At 38.6% G+C, this 21,259-nt stretch overlaps 4 protein-coding genes across 4 annotated transcripts in view; 3 read left to right on the forward strand and 1 right to left on the reverse strand.

The window, feature by feature from the left end:
* Window positions 1-3,873, forward strand: part of LOC113670235 (SWI/SNF-related matrix-associated actin-dependent regulator of chromatin subfamily D member 1) — a 7,420-nt gene extending 3,547 nt beyond the window's left edge. Inside the window, exons 8-18 of the mRNA XM_027186342.2 lie at window positions 127-168; window positions 491-550; window positions 645-743; window positions 865-927; window positions 1,106-1,203; window positions 1,696-1,750; window positions 2,344-2,424; window positions 2,583-2,660; window positions 2,845-2,889; window positions 3,226-3,327; window positions 3,509-3,873. Coding sequence (XP_027042143.2) covers window positions 127-168; window positions 491-550; window positions 645-743; window positions 865-927; window positions 1,106-1,203; window positions 1,696-1,750; window positions 2,344-2,424; window positions 2,583-2,660; window positions 2,845-2,889; window positions 3,226-3,327; window positions 3,509-3,562 — 777 coding nt within the window. The 3' untranslated portion in view covers window positions 3,563-3,873. The remainder of the gene's footprint in view (window positions 1-126; window positions 169-490; window positions 551-644; window positions 744-864; window positions 928-1,105; window positions 1,204-1,695; window positions 1,751-2,343; window positions 2,425-2,582; window positions 2,661-2,844; window positions 2,890-3,225; window positions 3,328-3,508) is intronic.
* A 2,027-nt stretch (window positions 3,874-5,900) lies between these two features.
* Window positions 5,901-8,071, forward strand: LOC113670237 (uncharacterized). The gene is made up of 3 exons (XM_027186343.2): window positions 5,901-5,932; window positions 6,284-6,347; window positions 7,483-8,071. The coding sequence occupies exons 2-3, from the start codon at window positions 6,284-6,286 to the stop codon at window positions 7,848-7,850; spliced, it is 432 nt and encodes a 143-aa protein (XP_027042144.1). The 5' UTR covers window positions 5,901-5,932; the 3' UTR covers window positions 7,851-8,071.
* Window positions 8,072-8,811: 740 nt separating this feature from the next.
* LOC113670234 (neuroligin-4, Y-linked) lies at window positions 8,812-12,520 on the reverse strand. The gene has a single exon (XM_089181862.1). It carries the CDS (start codon window positions 11,373-11,375, stop codon window positions 9,528-9,530), a length of 1,848 nt encoding a protein of 615 aa, XP_089037988.1. The 5' UTR covers window positions 11,376-12,520; the 3' UTR covers window positions 8,812-9,527.
* Window positions 12,521-13,824: 1,304 nt separating this feature from the next.
* On the forward strand, window positions 13,825-21,218 carry LOC113670233 (acetylcholinesterase). Its single transcript, XM_027186340.2, has 2 exons — window positions 13,825-14,152; window positions 17,668-21,218. The coding sequence occupies exons 1-2, from the start codon at window positions 13,953-13,955 to the stop codon at window positions 19,595-19,597; spliced, it is 2,130 nt and encodes a 709-aa protein (XP_027042141.2). The 5' UTR covers window positions 13,825-13,952; the 3' UTR covers window positions 19,598-21,218.
* The last annotated feature ends 41 nt before the right edge of the window (window positions 21,219-21,259 follow it).

Raw genomic sequence — 21,259 nt, forward strand, 5'->3', positions numbered from 1 at the left:
TGAGTGTTGTTGTGTCTTCCTGTGTTTGGGTTGGCCATTGCAAGGACTCTGTTTTGTTTTACAAAGCTCAATTAAAAAGCTAGCTCATTTGATAAGAACAAAAGAATTGTTTTTAATTTTTTTCAGTGGCATCGCACCAGTTCAACTCAAGAGACTGATGGTTTTCAGGTATAGAATTTTGTCCAGGACTTCTTACTGCATGTTGTTTTTGAGCATTGTCAATGCAACCTCCAAATTCTTGGAAAAATTTTGATCATGTTTTCTCTTGGTTCGCAATCTCTACAGTACTGTTGTTATCTACAATGACAGTCATCTCGATGAATTGACTTGGAGTCATTTTCAGAACCAAGTGGACTCTGATAAAGACTCCCATTCAGGTTGTCAAAACATTAGTCAGTGTCACCATCAACAAAAGCAGTTTGCCTGTGTCAGATTAAAAGTCTTGAGTCACTCTTCAATGCCCTTTTTAAAGCATCTGATCTCATTTAAGGTTAAAAGGCCTGGAGAAGAAAATGTGAAGTGCACTATCATGTTCCTGTTGGATTACCAGGTAAGAGGTATAAATCAGATGTCAGTAGTAAATTAATTAATTGATTACTTTATCATAACCTTGTAACTAACCAAAACATAAACTGTTTTGCTAGCCTCCACAGTACAAACTGGATCCCAGATTAGCAAGGCTTATGGGTATTCACACTCAAACAAGGCCGGTGATTGTCAATGCTTTATGGCAGTATATTAAGGTGAGCTTGACTCTGTGGGTAAACAGTTTCAACAGATTTTGTTGTAACCCAAACCTCTTGATTAAGATTTAAATGTCTCTGCTACCTTAGGTAATGTTATTTTTTCTTTAATTACTTTCAGAGTCACAACTTGCAAGATTCTCATGAGAGGGAGTACATAAACTGTGACAGATACTTTCAGCAGGTCAGATCTGATGTTCAACTTCCAAACTCTCTTTAGTCATCTCCACCTATTTCTACTCAGAAATACTATGAGAACATGACTATGCATTTAATTCTTTATACCATGAAAACTCTGCAAGTTTTGTTAAATCAAATTTGGTTATTGGTATTGTAACTGATTCAATGTTATTTGCTTTCAGATTTTTGAATGTAATCGCATGAAGTTTAGTGAGATTCCTCAGCGTTTGAGTTCCTTGTTATTACCTCCAGATCCCATTGTTATTCATCACCTTATAAGGTAAACTATAGTATCCTCCATCAGCTGAGGTATAAGTGATAGCTCTGTAGTTCCTTTTTGTTTAGGAGTTGTCAAACTGGTTATCTTTCAATTTTTTTCCCATTCCTGTATAACATGGATGCGAACAAAACTTCAAACAAAATGAAAACTAATATAATCAAACTACAACAGGAATAGCAGATAATTTAGTGTTAACAACTGGGTTGAAAACGTAAATTAGCCACCGTAAAGGGTAAAAAAGCTGACGTTTCGAGCGTTAGCCCTTCGTCAGGGCTAACGCTCGAAACGTCAGCTTTTTTACCCTTTACGGTGGCTAATTTACGTTTTCAACCCAGTTGTTAACACTAAATTACCTGCTATACTCTCCCACCGACACAGCACCACAGTTTCTTTAGAAACTTACCCCTTTATACAACAGGAATAGTTTAGCATAATTTTTCGAGTACAAATATTACTGAATCATTAATTTAATCAGTTGTGTTTTCCTCATAGTAAAGAAACACCCGAAAACAAGAGAACAACTTGCTATGACATTGAAGTAGAAGTTGTAAGTTAAACAGTTTGGTTTTATTTTACTTAGCACCATATCTCTGTTATAATATCTGTCATGACATTCTTGCTGTAATTAATGGTTAAAGTTTTAATATAGGTTTAACCCTTTAATTCTCACGATCTGATTGTTAATTTTCCTCTCTGTTGTTGCTAGATAATGTAAGGATATGTTTGGGAGAAGTTACAGTTGCATGTTAATCACTTCTAACGAAACTTTATAACTCTATTATCATATGTCATGTCATTCTTGCTGTAATTAGTCGTAAGTTTTATTGTAGGTTAAATCCTTTAATTCACAAGATTTGATTGTTAATTCTCTCTACTGCTACACATTTCCTTTTACATTAGGTAAGACAATTTGGTGTTAGATCAAGATAACAACTTCCACTTGAGTTTGAGTACTCTTGTTACCTTTTTGCCAGATAATGTAAAGATATTATTGGGAGAAGTTCTTAGAAAACCTTTAAGTAACAGCAACCTTTTTACAAATTATGCATCTATAAATCAACTGGGTGTGTTTATAAGATAGAGTATACAAATGTAGTGCTTGGTTTGCTGTTTCAATAATTTCTGAATTTCTTGTTGAAGGATGACACGCTTAAGGCTCAGATGCAGTCTTTTCTTCTTTCTACTGCAAGTCAGAATGAGATTACTGCATATGACAACAAGGTGAGCTGAGATTTTTTAGTTTCCCATCATTGAGCTGAAGAGTTAAAAATAAACCCAACAGTATCATTAGTTTTTACTCTTGCTAAACTGCCGTTGAAATTAAGTTTGTGAATCATTCCTTTTGTTTTTTTGTTTTTGTTTGTTTTTTTGTTTTGCAGATTTATGAGACAGTTGAGACAATCAATCAGTTGAAGATTAACCGGGAATTCTTTCTTGGGTTTGCAAGAGATCCTCCAGTGAGTATACTGCTCTGTTACGTATGAAACAATTTCATGAAACACTTTTCCTTTTTTGGGAGAAATGGTACATGACAATACAAAAAATGCCATGACTATGCTGTTGCAACTTGTTGTTTTTCTTTTTATAGTATTCAGTTTTGTTTTGTAGCACTGACACATATCCTTGGTATCTGTTTTTAAGGAATTTATCAATCAATGGATACAGTCCCAAAGTCAAGATCTCAAGGTACATATATCAACAAGGTTGTGCAATGTAGTTGATTTAAGACCTCAGCCTATTATAGGTATCCTGAAATTTGTCGGTGGTTACTGTGTTTGTTCTCACTGTGGGAGTGCTTGGTGCTCAAGTTCTCTCTTTTGAGCTGGTTGATCTTCATTGAAGAAGGTATTGGTTGTTTTATAATGTGACTGTGGTTGGCTCTTCCGTGACACCACTCGTTTATCGTGCGGCATTGGCTGGTCTTCTTGTGGCTGCAGTTTGTTCTTTTTGTGATATTAGTTAGGTATCCTGCGGCACCTTTTGTTTTCCCTGTGACACGTTGAAATTCCTGTCATCTTTCAGGTTATGACTGATGTGGTCGGAAATCCAGAAGAAGAGCGGAGAGCTGATTTCTTTCATCTTCCCTGGTCACAAGAAGCAGTTTGCCGCTACTTTTATGGAAAGGTAATGATCACCCAAAAACTTTTAATCTGTTCAGGCCAAATGATTATTAGTAGCGCACTCTGAAAATTGTTTTCGTAGACTGCTCTTCGTAGTATTTGCACCTTATGACACAGAAGAATGCTTTGTAGTTGTCAATTTGCAGAGCCAAAGTTCTGAATTTCTTTTTGTTAATATAATTCAGGTACAACAGAAGAGAGCCGAGCTGGAACAAGCCCTGGGCATCAGAGGAACTTAATGCGAGGCTTGTGCTATTCACATGATCGCCTCTGCTCATGAAAGGAACGTGACCACGACGTGTTAAGTGCAGGACGTTTACAAACTCCTCCAGGTTTCGCGGACTCGCATGACCGCGTGTCATGAAGGGACTGTTCCAAGTTCAATTTGAACATATATATTATGTACCAACTTACTTGAGAGTCTTGTGAGGCTCACTTAAATAAGGTCGTTGTATTATAAACCCGATAATTTCCATGTATAATTTCCAATTTATATGTTCTATCTATTGAGTTCTAGCCCGACCAATGGAAAATAAACTTCAAAATCCCAGTTTCCTTTTGTTTTTATTATATTTTACTTTGTTCAGAAAGTCCACGCCTAATAATACATTAGTCACGTCGTTTCAAAGAGTGGCATATTAATCGTTGTACCCGCACTAGTCATGTTTAAGCAAAATTTCAAGGGTCACTCTCCTTAACCACTGGCCTTTTTAAGGTAACGGGTGTTTTTCTGATCAAATTTGGCGCAAAATCCACTGAGCCAATGAGATACGTTATTTTGGTGTCACACGTGCTCACCTGCTAGAAGCCTGGTAGTGTTTTCTGTCACAGATTAAAGCTTTTGCGAATGCTTGATCAGGAGAATCCGTATTTTTCGTCATCTATTGACCCATCTGCACAGTTCTTAACGCTGTAGACAAAGGATACATAACGAATTGCTGTGTAATGCACCAATTTTGATGCACCCTGTGTGAAAAACATTGTTGTCATCATGGGCAATTGTGTGCCACCAGACGGAACTTCTCGCATTTGAAAGACGCGAGATATTAAAGAAGTAAAAGCTGATAAAAATTACAGCCTGTTCTTTAGTGGCTTGAATTGACGGGGAACGTGATTTATTGGATGATCATGCGAGAGGAATTGTCCACATGTTCTTGCTGTTTAAAAGTACGGTGTTTCATTGTTTGACGGAAGTTAATTTAAAGGAAACTCACTCTTGCAAAGACGTTTATTTTTTGTTGTTTCGAAATTTTAGTTAGATAAATTCTGTTGACTGTAACACCAAGCACAGTCTCAAAACACTGAACGTAGATTCGATGGCCGGATATGAAAATTGAGTGTATATCTGTCGATGGCATAGTTTATTTTGATCACAATTCAGCGAAGCCTAAGTCCGTACGATGAAAAATCTTTGAGCATGTATAAAACTGCGTTCTAACATTTGCTGTGGCTTTCTGGAGACCTTGCGACCCAGCGCGCGCAATTTCCTATGGAAGAGTACTTCAGTGTTGTTTACTATCCAGTCGTCGATATTAAACGATGAATCATATACGTTTACCTTTGATGTGTGGTTCTAAGTAAAGAACCAAGTGGCCACAAGCAAGGAACATTTGTTTATCTGAATTCCGACCAATCTGAAAGGATTGCTTGGTTCAACTAACAAAAAAGCTATCACCTGGAAAAGTAAACTGACAGTGTTACCGATAAAATGAGCTAACATGAAAATCAAGCAAAATAAACTTATTTCTTTAAAGTTGTACTCCACACAAATTTGTGTCAGACGGCTCCAAATAAACCTCACCCCCACCCTCAAAAAAAAAATGTCCCGGAGTTTAGGGGGAATGTTTACCAATAAAGCGTCAAACCGCGTCATGGGGTTGAAATGTTTACAAAAATTCGCGTTAAAACAACTGGAATCTTCAGTAAAAACGACTCGATCAGAAGAGATAATTGTGCGATGCATTCTTCTTTTTCTGTCAAACATTTTTTCGTCAGATCGAGAGGAACGCAAAATCGCTGGAGTGAAAATTTTGACAACTGGTGATTTTTCCAAGGAATTGAAGCGTAACACGAGAGGAGAAAGGGGCACTTGCTCTGTTGTTTATTGAAGATAATGGTGCCAGTTTTTTGACACCTGTTTGGCTCCTGGGAAAGCAGCGAGACAACCAATAGAGAATAAAGAATGGCGTTTCGTTTGACTGAGTCTCTGGTTTTGCAACTTGTAAATAATTCACTTTTGACAGGTTTCCAAGGGGTAGAATTTTTATCTACTTTGGCGTAATCGATATCAGAAATAACACAATATTTAACCGAAGTACCAACATTTAGACAGAGTTTTCGGATTTTCTATTACAATTTTTTATTTCAGTTATTTCAGTCTGTAACTGATACCACTATTTTCCGCGACTTTTACAAGTCCTCTAGCGCATGCGCTCAAGGCATAGCTGCGTTAAATTCCTCAGTAAATAACAAAAGAGGGAGGAACAAAGAGAACTATAGAGCGTGCTATAACACGTCCGAGTTTGTGTATAATTGATGACTTCCAGGGTATAAATCAGAAAGGAGCTTTATTCAAGCACATTTCAAGATCGCTTCGCTGGGATCCAGAGGTAGGGAATTGAGTTGGAGAATCTTTTTAATTTCCTAACTGACCTTGACTAAGAATCTTCGCATAGGTAATAGTCAGGTGAACTTAATGATTATAGGTGGGAACATAGGGTCTCTTGACGCCTATTATTTCAAAGTCAGGAAAATTATAAAAAAAATTTAAAGCAAAAACCGTACAAAGAGAACAGCTTGTGATTCTTAATTTTCTTCGATGTAAAGTCACAAAATAGGGGAAGTTAATTTGGAAGCAAGTCTAAAAATCATTTAAAGGATTTGTTCAAAATTGTAGACAGCTCGAATTTGATATAAAATGGACAAGTTTTATGACATATGTCTATGTCTTTATTTTTCAGATGGCGTCTAAATTGATCCTAGGATGCTTAGCGCTCATGGTAGCATCAACTTATGCTAGATCAAGTAAGTTACATTTTCATGTTTAATTTTTTTTCCTCGTCAAGCACCTTCGCTGTAGTAAAATTTAATCTAGATATGAGCAATGCAATGGCACACCACCAAAGATTATTTCAAATGGTTATAACCTTTATGAGTTTGCTATGCCTGCGGAAAATTATGACACCAAACAGATTTCATCTGTGATTAAAATGGAGCAGATTTTGAAGATATTAAAAAAAGGCGATGAGAGATTCCTCTCAGAAGCCGCTTCTGTGAACCGACAAAAGGCCAGGTGATGAATAATTGATGATCGGTGAATTATAAAGTAAAACTGCTCTCGATCGATCAACCTTAAGATATTTGTTTAAAGTTGATCATTGGGGCGCAAAGTTGTGAATGTATCGTAACCAGATAATACGATTAAATCATCAAACAAAGTATTTCAATTATATTTGAAGCTGTGACATTTATCTCGTACTTGTTCTCGAAATACTTTGACTTCAAGCAGTCGTTTACGAAAACACTAAAACGAAGATGCGTTGTGAACTTTTTAAGAAGTTGTAATTTTTCGTTTACTTCTTGTGTGACCCTCAAAGTGACTCAATTTACGAAAAACTGAAATTTGATTGGTTGGTGAGTTTTTGTTAAAAGCGGGTTCCCGTCGAAACCTGCAAGTTAGTGAAGCGAGAAGTGAAAACATTTTTTGGACAATTTATAATTCATTCAACTTCCAAAATTAGGTTACCATTCCAAAATCAAACTTTTACAAACGATATCCGAGTCGTTTTGAGTTAATCGATAAATGATTACAATTTGAACAGTGTCTTCAGGTGTTCCTTATCATATAACTAGAAATAAATCAGACTTTTGCATCTTTAACTAGACAAAAACTGACTTTGTAAGGTATGGGGTATTTTTCAATTCATATTTCACAATAAGCGTGGTAAATAAAATATTGTGACCTTGAACTCGTAAAATGTCAAGTTTTGGCATTAACAATGATAAGTTATTTAGGAGACCATGATGAAAATCTTATTAAAATTTTTGACTCCAAATATTGGAATTGACAGTAGTGTCTGAGACCAGTTAGTAGCGCAATATCTTGTGAAGTCTCGAATGAACTTAAACGTCTTTTTTGTTTCTCGTTTTTCTCCCGCAGCATACAAAAGAAACGCTAACCCGTGTCCCCCAGGATGTCCCGGTAGCTGTGCGCCCGCTTGTGCGGTGTCCTGTTGTATGCCTCCGCCACCAGCACCACCACCGCCACCACCCCCACCCCCACCACCACCAGAGCCAGCTAAGCCAGGACCCCCAGGACCTTCAGGAAGAATGGGACCTCCCGGACCAGTTGGACCTATCGGACCCATGGGAGAGGCCGGACCTCCAGGACCACCCGGACCCCAGGGACCCCCAGGACCACCCGGAGAACCTGCTCCTCCACCACCACCACCCCCTCCGTGTCCTCCAGTGTGCGCCCATACTTGTGTCTCATCCTGCCCGACCTCGTGTTGCTCTGGCAGAAAGTAAGCGACCACGTGGTGATGCAACGTCATTGGCACGAGAATTAGTAATAACTTCTAAGTTTAGCGTTCGTACAGTACTTTTTCAGTGGATTTTTTTTGTTGTATTTGCTTTGTACAAATGAAATAGAAGGCAGAGAGAGGACGAATTGCTGAAAGTTCATTCGTAGGTGTGTGTAAGCACGAGGAACATTCAAATAAAAAAATATTTACTTTGTTTGATTAAAACTTTGTCTGCTTTTCACTTGTCTCCAAATCGTAATTTACACACTACATTACAGACTCGTCCTCGCTTTGAGTGCCGCAGTCTCTCTATATGAAATTTTACCGATAAGGAGTAGGCTTCTCTCTGTTTAACCCTTTAACTCAAGAGATCTGATTGTTAATTCTCATCTCTAGCTGCTAATTATTTCGTTATGGGTAGTTACGAGAATTTGGTGTTAGATCAAGATAACTTCTTTACTGATAAGTTTTGAGTTTTTTCATTACCTGTTTGCCAGGTAATGTGTGGATTTAACGGGGAGAAGTTACATTTTAATCACTTTTGAGAGTTACACGGCCAAAAGCATCCGAAATTAATAAAACGATGAACACAGATTAGGATGAAATTGCAAGTGTTGATATAGGGCGAAAGAGCAGATCGCGCACACAATAACTTAATATTGGTGCCTTTAGCCTTCATATTTAATTCATTTCTAGTAGCGTTTCCAATATTTTTGTAGAATGTATTCTTGTCAACTCAATCCGCGTTTATTCAGCGCATAATTTGACTTTAATTTGTAAGAAATCGTCCGCGTAGGTATTTAATGATCGCGCGAAGCTCAGAGCAAGAAGAGAGGAAAAAAGTAGTGGAGGGGAAACTAAGTGCGCGAAATTGAATGTGATATGTTTGTCCGCGGAAACATTTATTTTGTTTAGTTTGTATATTGGTTTTAAGAAATACTAATTTAAAGTGAGGATTTCTTGTGTTTAGCATTTGAGTAACATTTTAATTGAACTTGATAATAACAGCACTGATAATAATACGTTGTCAGTCTCTAAACATTTCAGTTTTTCATAAAAAGATCTATAATTAAGATCAAAAAGTAATAATACGGTTCAACTATTAAAACTCCATCAGAAAGCTCTTTCCTTAAAAATTCAGGTTACATATACGTACTATTAACAACATCGAAATTTAAATTTAGGCGAAGCCACAAATACAGCCGGTTAAAAGGAAAACACGTTAAGGCACGGTATTTCCTTCGGAGATAAATGCTCCCGGTATATATTTTGATAAACTATCAAGTATTTTCGTGAAAAGAATTTAAGGCTCTCCCAGAGATCACTAGGATTATACAGGCAGAAAAATGTATCCGATGTCAAATACAGGCATCAAGGGTGGAAATTTCTCAAAATTGGTGGGATAAATTGTTTATATTTCCGTATATAACAATGCGCATCGCTTGCTCTCCTTCCAGTATTCCCAGCATTTTACAGTTCAGTGACTTCTGGTTTTAGCTCTGCTCAGTTCCAAATAAAAAAAACTCAATTAAAATTTGGCTCTTCAAGAGCCATTAGGAGTAGCTTTTGACGATGAAGTGTCCTGCAAACTCGTTGCCCTTGAGAAGATAAACCCCAACCGCTTTTCAGTAAATGAATAATTCTGTTTCACCTTGCGGTTGATTACTACAGAATTTCAAAATCAGATAAAGACATCTGGCAACACAAGAAGTATAGATGAAAGAAAACCGAGGAAGCCTGTGTTCAAGAATAGTTTGACACCGATGTTTGAGCATGTGGTATAGTTTCTCGGGTTATCCGTATCCCCGCTGTGTTTCGTAAGCGATTCTGGTTTTGTTAGGTTCAGTATCTTTGGGTAGTAGTTGTTCCAAAACGCCATTCTACGCGATTCGTAGTAAGCTCCCATTTGAGATCTGTTATTAATACGTAAGTACAACTTACTAGTGGTGTTGAACCTGTCCCAGATGACCCCATGTACCCGGTGAGGTGTTGGGTTCCCGTACTTGGCAAAGTTCGCATAAAGCGTCATGATTAAGCGACTTATATTCCGATCTTCATTTGTGAAATTCAACGCAGTACTGTTCAGAAATGGCGCACCAAACACGTAGGGCGTGTTTTCTCCATGTGCTACCCCCATCCAGGCATCTGTATCGCTTTCTGCAGACCTGTGGTTGAACTCAAACATGTAAGTGGGAGCAAGCGCGCTATGGATCCCCAACACCCCCAGAGTGGGAGCTGCTACGTAGTAGTCTGACATAATGTTGACGATTTCTTGACGGAGGGAGGGTGAGTCAGGCGTTTTACTCCATGAAGTGTACTGGAATTCAATTGCGTCTTCAATGATCACAGCGGTTTTGTTGTTGTCCTGCAGTATATGATTTTCCACGAAGTTGTTGATAAATTCTCTCAGGACAGAAGTCGTAATATCTCTTGGAGGATGAAATTCCTGGGGGGTGTTCTGCGCGCCTTCATGGCTGTTAAAGCCACTTATAAGGGGAACCTTGCTGAATTTGCCAGACCGGCGAAGATTTTTGGGTGTATCATAAATAAAATACCTGTCGATAATGGGCCCCGTGTTTCGCCAATCAAATTTGTCGATGATACTCTGAGCGCTTTTGCTTCGAAGACAGTCCATCATTCTTTTACTACTGGTCGTATCACAGCTAAGTTTCCCCGCAGTGATGTTCGTCTTGTCGATGGCTTTTTTCACCGAATTAAAAGCAAATGGTGAAAATTCCACGCCACTCTCGGTTATAGCTCGATGAAAAAGCCCCTCTGACAGTGGGGACAAGATGTGTAGGCCAACGCTGGCCCCACCGGAGCTCACCCCTAATATGGTCACTCTGTTCGGGTCTCCGCCAAATACCTCGATGTTTTCTTTTATCCACTTTAGGGCCTCTACTTGATCTAACATGCCCCAGTTTCCGCGCGCAACGCCATCACCAGCAGTCATAAAGCCAAATGGACCGAGGCGGTACTGGATCGTGACTAGGACAACGCCCAAGCGGGGCAGTACCTCTCCGGGCGTGGTATGACGGGCAGTTGTCCCAAATGCATAACTCCCTCCGTGAATAAACATTATAACCGGATGAAAATGACTCGCATTTGATGGCTTATTTCCTGGAGTGAAAATATTCAAATACAGGCAGTCTTCATTTGAGTCATTTTCCCACGAAAATTCTGGCCAAACGTTGCGAATTGATTTTTCAAAGTAAGAAAGATTCTTTTGTGGGCAAACGTTCCTGAAAAAGGTTGCATTGTATGTTCGAGGCTTCCATGCAGCTGGGCGTTGGGGAGGTTCAAACCGAAGTTCATTCACTGGCGGCGAGGCGAAAGGAACTCCAAGAAATGAATAAACGGTTTGAAATCCGTCGTTTTCATCCAAAAACTGTGTCGTTTTGCCGATAATTCTGCCATACTGCGTTTCAACGATTATTGTAGCAGAAAGGTTTGTGATTCCAAATGAAAAGCACGCGACCACAATGAAGACCACAATCGACCCGTTCTTCTCTTGTGTAATCCAGATCATTTTGAATATATCCCTTCAGTTCTTAATTTGCAGGCATTGGGGAGGAAGATATCTAAATGACACAAGTCTTATGTGCTAAATCCACTTAAAAGTGGACGCAATCGTCAAAACAACTTTTATGGCTGCGATATCCGTCGCGAACAGATTTTTGGTTCTGTTTAGATGCTGCGTCTCTCAGTGGCTTTGCGTGTAACCACAAGCGAATATCATTTTTCCTTCTCTAGAGGCCGCTCATAATTTGCTGTCACGAGTCATTTCTTTGACAGCCACTTGTGAATCATCCCCTGAGGCAATGCATCTAAACTCTCTCTGATTCGGCGTGATTTAAAGCGATAACATCTTTATGGCTTTCCCCAAAATCGTTTGCTAATTGACTACCAGTTGCCCCAAAAGGCATATTTTATAATTAAAGAAAAAAATTTGAAAGGGCTCCTGTCTCTATTGCACGCAAAGACTATGGAAAATAATTCATCTCCTCTACATCGTTGCATTCATTTTAGTTTGAAATATAACAAAAATCCTGACATTGCAGCTACTGATATTTAAGTCAGCTTGCTACAGTTTAATCGTCGAAAGGTGAAAAGTAGATGTAAATTATTACAAAAACATGCATCTTTTAAACGATGCGGGAAGAAAACTTTTATCATGGTAAACTCCACTTAAAGAAATCTGTAATTAAATTAGATGTTTGAAAGTTGCCTCCAAAGAAACTGTGTCAAAATTTGACAAAAGCTATGCCATAACAATCGATCACAAACCGCCTTTGTTGTAGTTTAAATATATGAGTTTTTTTTTTTTAAGTAATCTCTGTCAGTTTAAAGCGTGTGAATTGAACTTGTTGGGCCATCTTCTGTCAAATTGAACTAAGAGTTGCGGTGTGAAACAAATTATAATCCAGCCACAAGCAATTTCAAAGTAACATCTTTTCAAATGTCATCCGATCTCCATCTCAGGTGAAAAGAATCTCAGAAATTGCCCCATAACATGAAATGTAATGACAACAGTTTAAGATCATAGCCTTCGACCTTAATATTTCTAATTTCAAATGTGCTTATCTAAGATCCTTTAATTTCACGCAATAAAGTGATCAGTCAAAGGGATGATGGAAAACAGATTAGTTCAGCGGCTCATATTAAAAAAAAAAAAAAAATTCGGTGAAATTGAGTTAGCAGACTCTGTCAAATGTTAGGAACCACCAGATTACTTTGCGCCGAGTGTACGAGATATTCAGATATAAAAGAAACGAAACAAACTTGAACTTTATGGTAAAGTCAAACCCTTAACAGGGAACTGTAGTTTGAAAGTGCCAGAAAATAACCTTAATTAGTTACAATTTCTGTGGTTTAGAGACCCCTTGAAGAAACTCGTCATTTCCAGATTGGAATGAAAAACCACCAGACTGCCAGTAATGAGGATGCAAAGAAAATTAAAAACGGCAATTTCGCTTTAACTAGGTACTTATTCCTTTGTGAGCACAGCTACGCCACATCCCTCTGCAGAATGAACGAGCTTGTCGATAGATTCGATTGACGGAAACATGACTAATCACCTCATAAATAACTTTCTTTCTTGAAAAACTGAAATGATCATGTTAATTAACAGAGTGAAAGATCAGAGATCGTGGCATATTTCATGTCACTAACCATGATACCACGCCCAATACAAGATTGTATACTTAGAAGAGAGAGAGGAGTAACTTGATATCTGCATGCCTCCAGCAATGAGCTTCTTCATTTAAGGGTTTTATTCTGCTACAGACTAAATGAAGTTGAGAACAATCATGATTCTTCTAAAAACTCATCTCACTAATATAGTTTGAACTTGTGGAACTAATATGACTGTTACGTAGTCAATACCGTTAGCCCCTAACGACAAACACATTAATGACTGCATGAACTGTACATGAAATCGACCAAAACACGAATCTCGTTATTAAAATCGTGAATAACGTGGACTGCTCTCGCTTATTGCAAATTTTTTTCCTCTACAAGTTTAAGAATGAAAATTTACCTACCGTTTTGCAAATTTTTCTCAAATTCCGAAAACATGCTTTCGTGATTCGGATTATCTGCGCACACATTGCGTGTAAATTCGTCTGACGTTTGACTGGGGGCCTGCTTTGTTTGCTTTATCTACAGCAGTTCATGAAATCTTTCAAGTGTTCTCTTGTCATGTCTGTCATTATCATGTGATTGCCAACGTGTCTTGAGTGGTAAATTAATGGTTCGCTTTTGCAGCAGAAGAGAGACTTTACTCGTATCTCATTTAGGGATTTTACGAGAGTTCAAACCGATGGAAGATTAAGGGAAGATCAACTTCGAGAGATGTAGCACGAATATGACTGGCCAAGGAATTTTCTTTGTATTCTTGGAATGGCCGTCATTTTTTAGATACCTTTTCGCACAATCCGATTAATCCGATTGCCAAGGCGCAGCGGAGATTCAACTGGACAAATCAACCAATGTTTGACTTGTCCACGTAATTTAATTTTCACTCGCAATTGCAACTTTTCATTAATCACATTGATGCTCTGTTAGTCGGCCTCTCTCTCAAGGGGTTGTTTCCCGGTCAACGGACATGCTCAGCGATGTTTCTTGTGCTGACGAATGCAGGAAAACTGACGTAAGAAACGTATCCGTGCCGAAGTCGAACCGTTACGATGTGTTATGGACAGATGACTTTCGGCCTCTCGCCAAGCAATCGGTCAACTCTCGTGGAAATTACAAAGGAGTTGTTCAAGTCATGGTGCCCCTTTCGGGGAGTGCTAGGAATAGTTTGTGAGTACTTACCTCTTTAGAACGGCTTAGAGCCACAAATTTTCTTTTACACTTCGAACAGTTCTTATTTCTCAGCGTAAACCGTCGCGTGAGTCGAAAGAAATCAGCGAAAAAATATTTCGGCGTCATGTGAACTCTGGGAAGCGAGGCGCGTCTCGTCCCAAAGTTTTGCGCGACGCCCAAATTTATTAAGTACTGCTCAAAAAGTATCATTTTCTTGTGACTAATTTTCTCTTTATGACATTTATGCAAGCTGTTTGATATATTAGCTCGTATTGAACGAAGGGAAGTAGATCAGACCTACTCAGGCTTCAACGACAAAAAGTGATACAACAGACAAATCCTTGTTCAGGTACAACACCGGTTCTTTTTTTTTAAATTGAATTTTGCTATTAAATCAGCTGTTTCTCATCAGTTATACACAAAAACGTCATCTGTTACAACGGCTTGTATCGAGAATGTGTTTAAAGTACATTTCACTCCATTTAGGGGCGTTTTATATATTTTACTGGCAATCATTCAGCATTTTAAACAACCACTTGGACGCTTGTCGCGCTCTGAATATTATTAACCGTCACACGGATGATTCTTCCTCCGGCTGTCCTATAAATGAGGCTCACAGTCTGCTTCGATCCATGGTAAGACTATTCTGAGTCTAGGGCCTTATTAACATAGCACAAAGGTGACTTATATATCGGCGCGAGTTCACCTCAGTTGCTGCACCGGAGGGAGAACGTCATTCCGGAGGGAAATCTGTCAATCTTTCAGATCTTTCCGAAGTATGTCATTTCCGAAGAAGAAAGTCATCGGGATCGTTAAGTTTTGGTCGACTTGTAAACGGTAAGAAAACCATCCTCATTCAATGTAAATGGAAAGAAAAACGTCCTTTAATGTTTATGAACAGAAAGGGTTCATGGTGCTCACCATCGTGATCTTGCCCGAGAAAATTCATGACGACTTAAGGGCGGATCCAGGAGTTTTTAATGGGGGAGGGGTGAGGTCTAAACTTTGATTCAGAAAACATAAAATTCTCCCTTTACCCTCAAGCCTAAATATGCCGAAAATGTTTCAAAAAAAGTAATTTTAAATACTTTAAGTTGAATAGACGGAATAATAATATGCGCTCATATTGTTGGAGTAATTTTGGTTTCAGAAAAGTGATACAAATATCCGCAGGTCTGATATGGGCTCAGCTGATTGAAAATTTGAAAATATCTCCACGAAAATCCTGCCTACCAAATTTCACACTTACACCTCAAACAATTGGCACGAGCTCAGCCCCTTTGTCTTTTTTCGGTTTTCACAATGAGTCGGCTTACATCCCAAGATCTCCCAAGCACCGCTATCCCTGGGAAAGGAGACGTCATTTCTCGCCCCCAGGGTTCCTCCTTTCTGGATGGCTGTGCTTACGTCATTTGCCCTTTGAAGTCTGGCGGGGGTGTTCGGCAAAATGTTTTGGTATTGAAGGCTTCAGGTTTATTAAGTTAAAAATGTCAAATGTTTTTGCCTTCACGAAATTAAGTCGCCCATAATTTAATTAGTCTAACTGAAGCGCATCGTTTAGGCCGGTAAACTAAGAAATGTATGAAAATTCAAAACACACTCATTTGCTTCAGTTTCACGAGAAAAACATCTGTTGGGAGTATACAGATTTTTCACTATTCTCCGAATTCTGACGGCATAGAGGATTCCAAATAACTAAAGGGACTTCGAACTCTTCAAAAATTTTTAAGAGTTTGTTCACATTAACAACATTACCTTTTGATTCATTAAAATTGTCCTTGAAAACACGAGCATCGAAACAGAAATTCATTTCATGAATAGTTTTTCTCGTCAGCTGAGGGGGCGTGAATGACTTCCGATAATCTCTTTGCAAGTGCAGGTCGTAAGTCCAACGAAAACAAAACTAGCCACCCTACTGTGGGTTTGCTGTGGTACTATTAATTACCTTCCTGTGCGTAACAACCACTGCATGTATTTCTACCTTTGAATTAATTTAAAAGCAGATTAATCGAGGTTGTTGGTACAGCAAACACACAGACTAAATCAAGAAACCAAAGTCATAATTTCTTTCTTTTTTTTCGGTAGTTAAATATAGTAAGGCATAGAAAAGACTGAACTAATCGAAACTCGATATAACAATTTTGGCGGGAAAAAACGCGCGGAATGTACCTTTTCGCGCCACATCCCGTGGCGTGCCGCGTCAGAACGCCTCCGTCGGAAATGTCGCCGACTCTTACAAATTACCCTTCTCTCAGTTTTCTGTGCTTTGCCTAAATGAACTTTGCATACATGTGTTAGTGGTTATATCATGCAATAAAAGGGTTAGATAGTTAACATCTATTCTTGTAGTCTAAGTGTTTCACTGTGTCTTGAATAATATCACAGTTCCATTGTTTGTAAAAGCAAGGTTACGTCAGTAACGTTATACAAGGTGCAAGTGAACAGATGAAGCTCAGAAAGTTCGCAAATTCTTTTGATTCCACTTTTTACAAATGCCTTATTGCTCCTAACGTTATTATGGTGGGTTCTATCAAACAACTGTTTTATAAATCAAATAATGATTGAGATTCCCTAATTATTTTGTCGCACAATCTGGAATAACTTTTGTTTAAGCGTTGTAACTGATAGTTTTAGTGAAAAAGTGTTCTAACGTTTGATTTCTCTATTACTTTAAAATCAAATTATTTCTCCTCCATTAAGTTGGAAAGACTGAATATTTACCCCTTTCCAATGTTTAAAAAAATTGGGAAACGAAGTGACAAACACAACTTCGTTTAATAAAGGCACAGACACAAGCTTCTTTCGATGCCGAATTGAGGTTGCTGTGGCACTGAAAAAAACATTAGCTGCCAAATCTCCAGCCAAGAGCTGAATTGTAATTAAAAACACTTTGCACAATGAATTAATTGCAGTTAACACAAACATTTTTTACAATTCCGGAACTCACACCGTGCATTTGAATTCATTACTTCAATTCAAGTCAACACATTTTAACAGCATGCAACTTGTAACATTGCTGTCTTCTGGCCAGCAGAAAGTTCTGCTTAACAAAACAATCAGATTTTTCCCTTACTGCTGATATTAATTCATTCATTTACCTATTTATAATGTGTTACTACCAATGATAGTTCAGGATGATTAAGGTAGTAAGTTTAACATTAAAAAAAAGAGATATAAAATGGGACAGATGGAAGGTTTGAAAACGTGTTGACTTTTCCATGTCATTCGTGTAAGTAATTTATTCAAATATTTCACCTCAAAAACACAATTGATATCGCGATATTGAGCACTCAGGGCGAAAAATAAAAAAAACTAAATGATTCCTTTTTATTACCAGGAGGCATTGAAATAATTATGATTTGAGGAAAGGTGTTCAATTCAATTATCGACGCGATTGCTTAACATTTGTTTGGTACCCCCTGTCGGTCAGATCAATAGGATAGATATACGACAATTTCCGTTAAATTGGTGAAGTTGCAAAACAAACTAACCGATTGAAATTACCTTGTCAGGGCATTTAAAGATTGTTTCGTCAGCAAGTCGACAGGTGAGCGACGCTCAAAGATCACAAGCTTTTTACCAGACAGCCATTTGATCGCCGCCCCAGTCACGGAAAAGATGGCGTTGAAAATCCATGCTCCGCGCAGAATACTGTTTACGGTGTTCTTGGCGATGTTGTTTCCCGCGAATCAAGCCGTAGACCCAGGTGTTGTCATCAAAACTAAGCTAGGCGCCCTTCAGGGGCTAACTCAGGTAATTCCAAACGCCCACGGGTCTGTAACAGCCATCCATAAATTTCTGGGAATTCCCTACGCTGCACCGCCAATTGATGAGCTACGGTTTGCGCCACCTCAACCGCACCCGGGATGGGAAGGCGTCCGCCAAGCGACACAATTTAGAAGCATCTGTATGCAGATGATACACCATTACAATGTTTCTATCCGGCAGGCTTGGGAAGGATTCGCGGAGGCTGAAGAAAACATTGGGGAGGACTGCCTGTATCTTAATATCTATACACCCCACAATGCAACGATATCTCGTCAGCGTTATCCAGTGCTCGCCTACATTCATGGCGGAGGCTTTTTCGCTGGGACACCCGTACGCGTCGTGTCACCTGGGGAATATTTACCTACTCGTGGAATCATTCTTGTCAGTATTCAATATCGCTTGGGCCCCTTTGGTTTCTTCTCAACTGGCGATTCCACTGCACCAGGAAATTATGGAATGTTGGATCAAGTTGAAGCACTGAGATGGATCCAGGGGAACATTGAAGCCTTTGGTGGCGATCCTTCTAAGGTGACGCTTCTTGGCGAGAGCGCAGGAGGTGCTAGCGTTAATCTTCATCTTCTTTCGACCCTGTCAAAGGGTCTTTTTCATCGAGTTATAAGTGAGAGTGGAAGTGATCTATCCCCATTTGCCTTCCACGCAGAATCAGGTGTGACCGAGGCTTCGATGAGGCTTGCTAAGGAGTTAAGCTGTGTTAAGGAAAAGAACCACATGTTAGCGTGTCTCCGCTCAAAATCAGCGCAAGAGATCTTGAAAAAGGCACACGATTTTTTGTTTTACTTCCCTGTAGTTGACAAACATTTCCTGGAAGATTCTCCAATAAACCTCAGAAGGGCTGGAAAATTTCAAAAATTACCAACCATTGCTGGGTTCGTGAGCGATGAAGGTTCTTTCTTGCTGAACAAATCCTTATCAAAATACAATAACAAGATTTTTAAAGAGAGCATTGAAAAACATATAATTATTGGGATGGGGCCTTCCAAAGACCATAAGCCACTTATAGTTGACGCTATCGAATTTCAGTACACCCACTGGCCAGGACAAAACAATTCAGTGAAGATTCGCCAAAGTATTATCGATGCCCTGACAGACTACTACATTGTGGCACCGACATATGCAAGCCTTCTTTACCAAAGCCAGGAATCTCCAACATGGCTCTATGAGTTCCAGCATCGTTCTGATCACAGCCCCAAACAAGGCTGGGAAGGGGTAGCTCATGGTGACATCACAGCGTATGTATTTGGAGTTCCGCTTCTGAATGGATCTTCGCCACACCCTTACACTGAGGTCGACAGAAACATCAGTGACTTCATGGTAACAGTCTACACAAATTTTGTCAAGTTTGGCAATACAACACCGCATCCTGTTCATGGAATCAAATGGAGTCAATTCCTTCCAAATGACCAAATGTATCTCCGCGTGGAAGCCAACCCTGAGATGTCAAAAGATTTCAAGCCTTTAAAAGTTGCATTTTGGAATGATTACCTGCCTGAACTCTCAAACTCTTTGTTAGAGAAACTCAGTAAATGCTCAGGCCCGGACGTTAAGGCAACGCAAAGTCACAGCAGCTATTTACACAAAGTTTCCCATTGGCTCTTATGTCTCATGCTGTTTTGGGTAAATATTTGTTTCTTACTTTCAGTCAACTTCTTCTAAAATCGGCATTTAACTAAACGCTAACAAAATAGATTGCCTCCAGCATCCAAAAACTGATAAGTAGAGAAAATGGAGGCAAAAATGTGATTTTTGTTGCTTCAGGTGAGATCGTCGGCAAACGTGATTCGAGTCACAACCTAAACCAATTTTTAAATTTTTTTTAATCGCGAAAATAGCTAATCTGCATGTAAACAAAAACTTGGACAATTTCGCAGGTTCGGATCAAATTTGTTGTCTGATATAGGATAATATAGGATAAATTGTAAAGTAAGAATTTCATTGCAGTGCAATTTTTTTTGGCATCGCAAACGGTTAGGCATAAAGACCAGGACAAGAGCATTTCTTAGCAGCATTTAAAGGAAGTTCGCCCGACCAGGGGCATGCAGGAAAATTGAGAGTTCCCATTACCGAATCACAATTGAAAACAAATATCTCGGTTATCTAGCGGAAATTCATTAAGCATCTGTCGGGGGAAAGCAAAACACTCTAATAAGGCAAACAGCTTGAATCTGATTAGCGTCAAAACGATGAAAATTGCCGCGTCACTAAACGAGACTTGCTATGTAAAAAGGTTAAATTAGTATATTATCGTAAACATTTAATCAAAATTAACAAGTTGGAAGTCATACGAATCGATGAGGTACACAAAAGATTGTTTTTTATAAGTACATTTTTCAAAACTTCAACGTAAAATGCAGACAGATCCTAAGAGAAAAACTATATATAAACGATGAAAGAAAATTATGTACATGCTGTAATATCCAATGCACTGCCATCCAGTTTAACTTCGTGATAAAACAAGTATGATATCATATCTCACTTTTTGTATTACATCTGTTTTTTAGTTTGTAAACGAGGATTTGCAAACAAAATTGAAGAGGTTTTGGTGCAATAGATAAATTACTTAACAGCATGTTTTTCTAGCAATGGAGGAAAGAAAGCAAAACTGACATATACGGCCAGTAGCTTTTAGTGAAAGAATCAATTTATCACAAGACCGATTGTTATATGCATTGAAGAAGAATGTTTTCCAACGTAGTGATCTAAGACTGAACGTGTTCTTCGTGCTAAGTCGAGTAGTTCAGAACGACCTTTTGTAGAAGAAAAAGGCTTGTAAAACATAAAAATAGAAGGAAAAAACGCATTCTTTTGCTTCCAGATCATTCCGCAGAGCCTTTAATTGAGCGTAAGTTGCTAAATGCAAAACATATTGGGACACTTCATTGAAACGAAATATTGCTTGTAAGGTCTTCTTTAACATTCTTTAATTTCTCTTGCGTACATTCATTTCCGCCGTCTTTGTACAACAAACAAGCAAAAGTCAATTGTAAATATTTGCAAAAAATGTTCGCTGGCTTCACTTGAAAATATACTATACGAAACATTCTAGGAAGATATTTTGCCTTAGTCATTGTATTACTGATAAACGTAATATTTCATTTTCAATGCCAAACTATTTGGCTTTACACAGCCTGTAACAGACTCATTCTTGCAAGAGGTGAACAGGGCCTGAAAGCTTTGTGTTTTGTTTTCATTTCGTTGATATATGTTACTAGATCGTCTGAAAACAAACTCTTCTTTTCTAGGGAGAAATAAAGCAAGCCGAAAGTTCGTATGTTAATAATTTTTTCAGTCTCCTAATTATCAATTTTTTTTGTTTTT

The sequence above is a fragment of the Pocillopora damicornis genome, chromosome 9 (assembly GCF_964200805.1).
Source record: "Pocillopora damicornis chromosome 9, jaPocDami1.2, whole genome shotgun sequence".
In the NCBI taxonomy this organism is placed as follows: Eukaryota; Metazoa; Cnidaria; class Anthozoa; order Scleractinia; family Pocilloporidae; genus Pocillopora; species Pocillopora damicornis.

Coding starts and splice junctions, on each gene's coding strand:
- LOC113670237 (XM_027186343.2), top strand. CDS start 6,284: ATGGCGTCTAAATTGATCCTAGGATGCTTAGCGCTCATGGTAGCATCA. Junction 6,348..7,482: donor ATCAACTTATGCTAGATCAA/GTAAGTTACATT, acceptor TTTCTCCCGCAG/CATACAAAAGAAACGCTAAC.
- LOC113670234 (XM_089181862.1), bottom strand. CDS start 11,375: ATGATCTGGATTACACAAGAGAAGAACGGGTCGATTGTGGTCTTCATT.
- LOC113670233 (XM_027186340.2), top strand. CDS start 13,953: ATGCTCAGCGATGTTTCTTGTGCTGACGAATGCAGGAAAACTGACGTA. Junction 14,153..17,667: donor GGGAGTGCTAGGAATAGTTT/GTGAGTACTTAC, acceptor TTACCTTGTCAG/GGCATTTAAAGATTGTTTCG.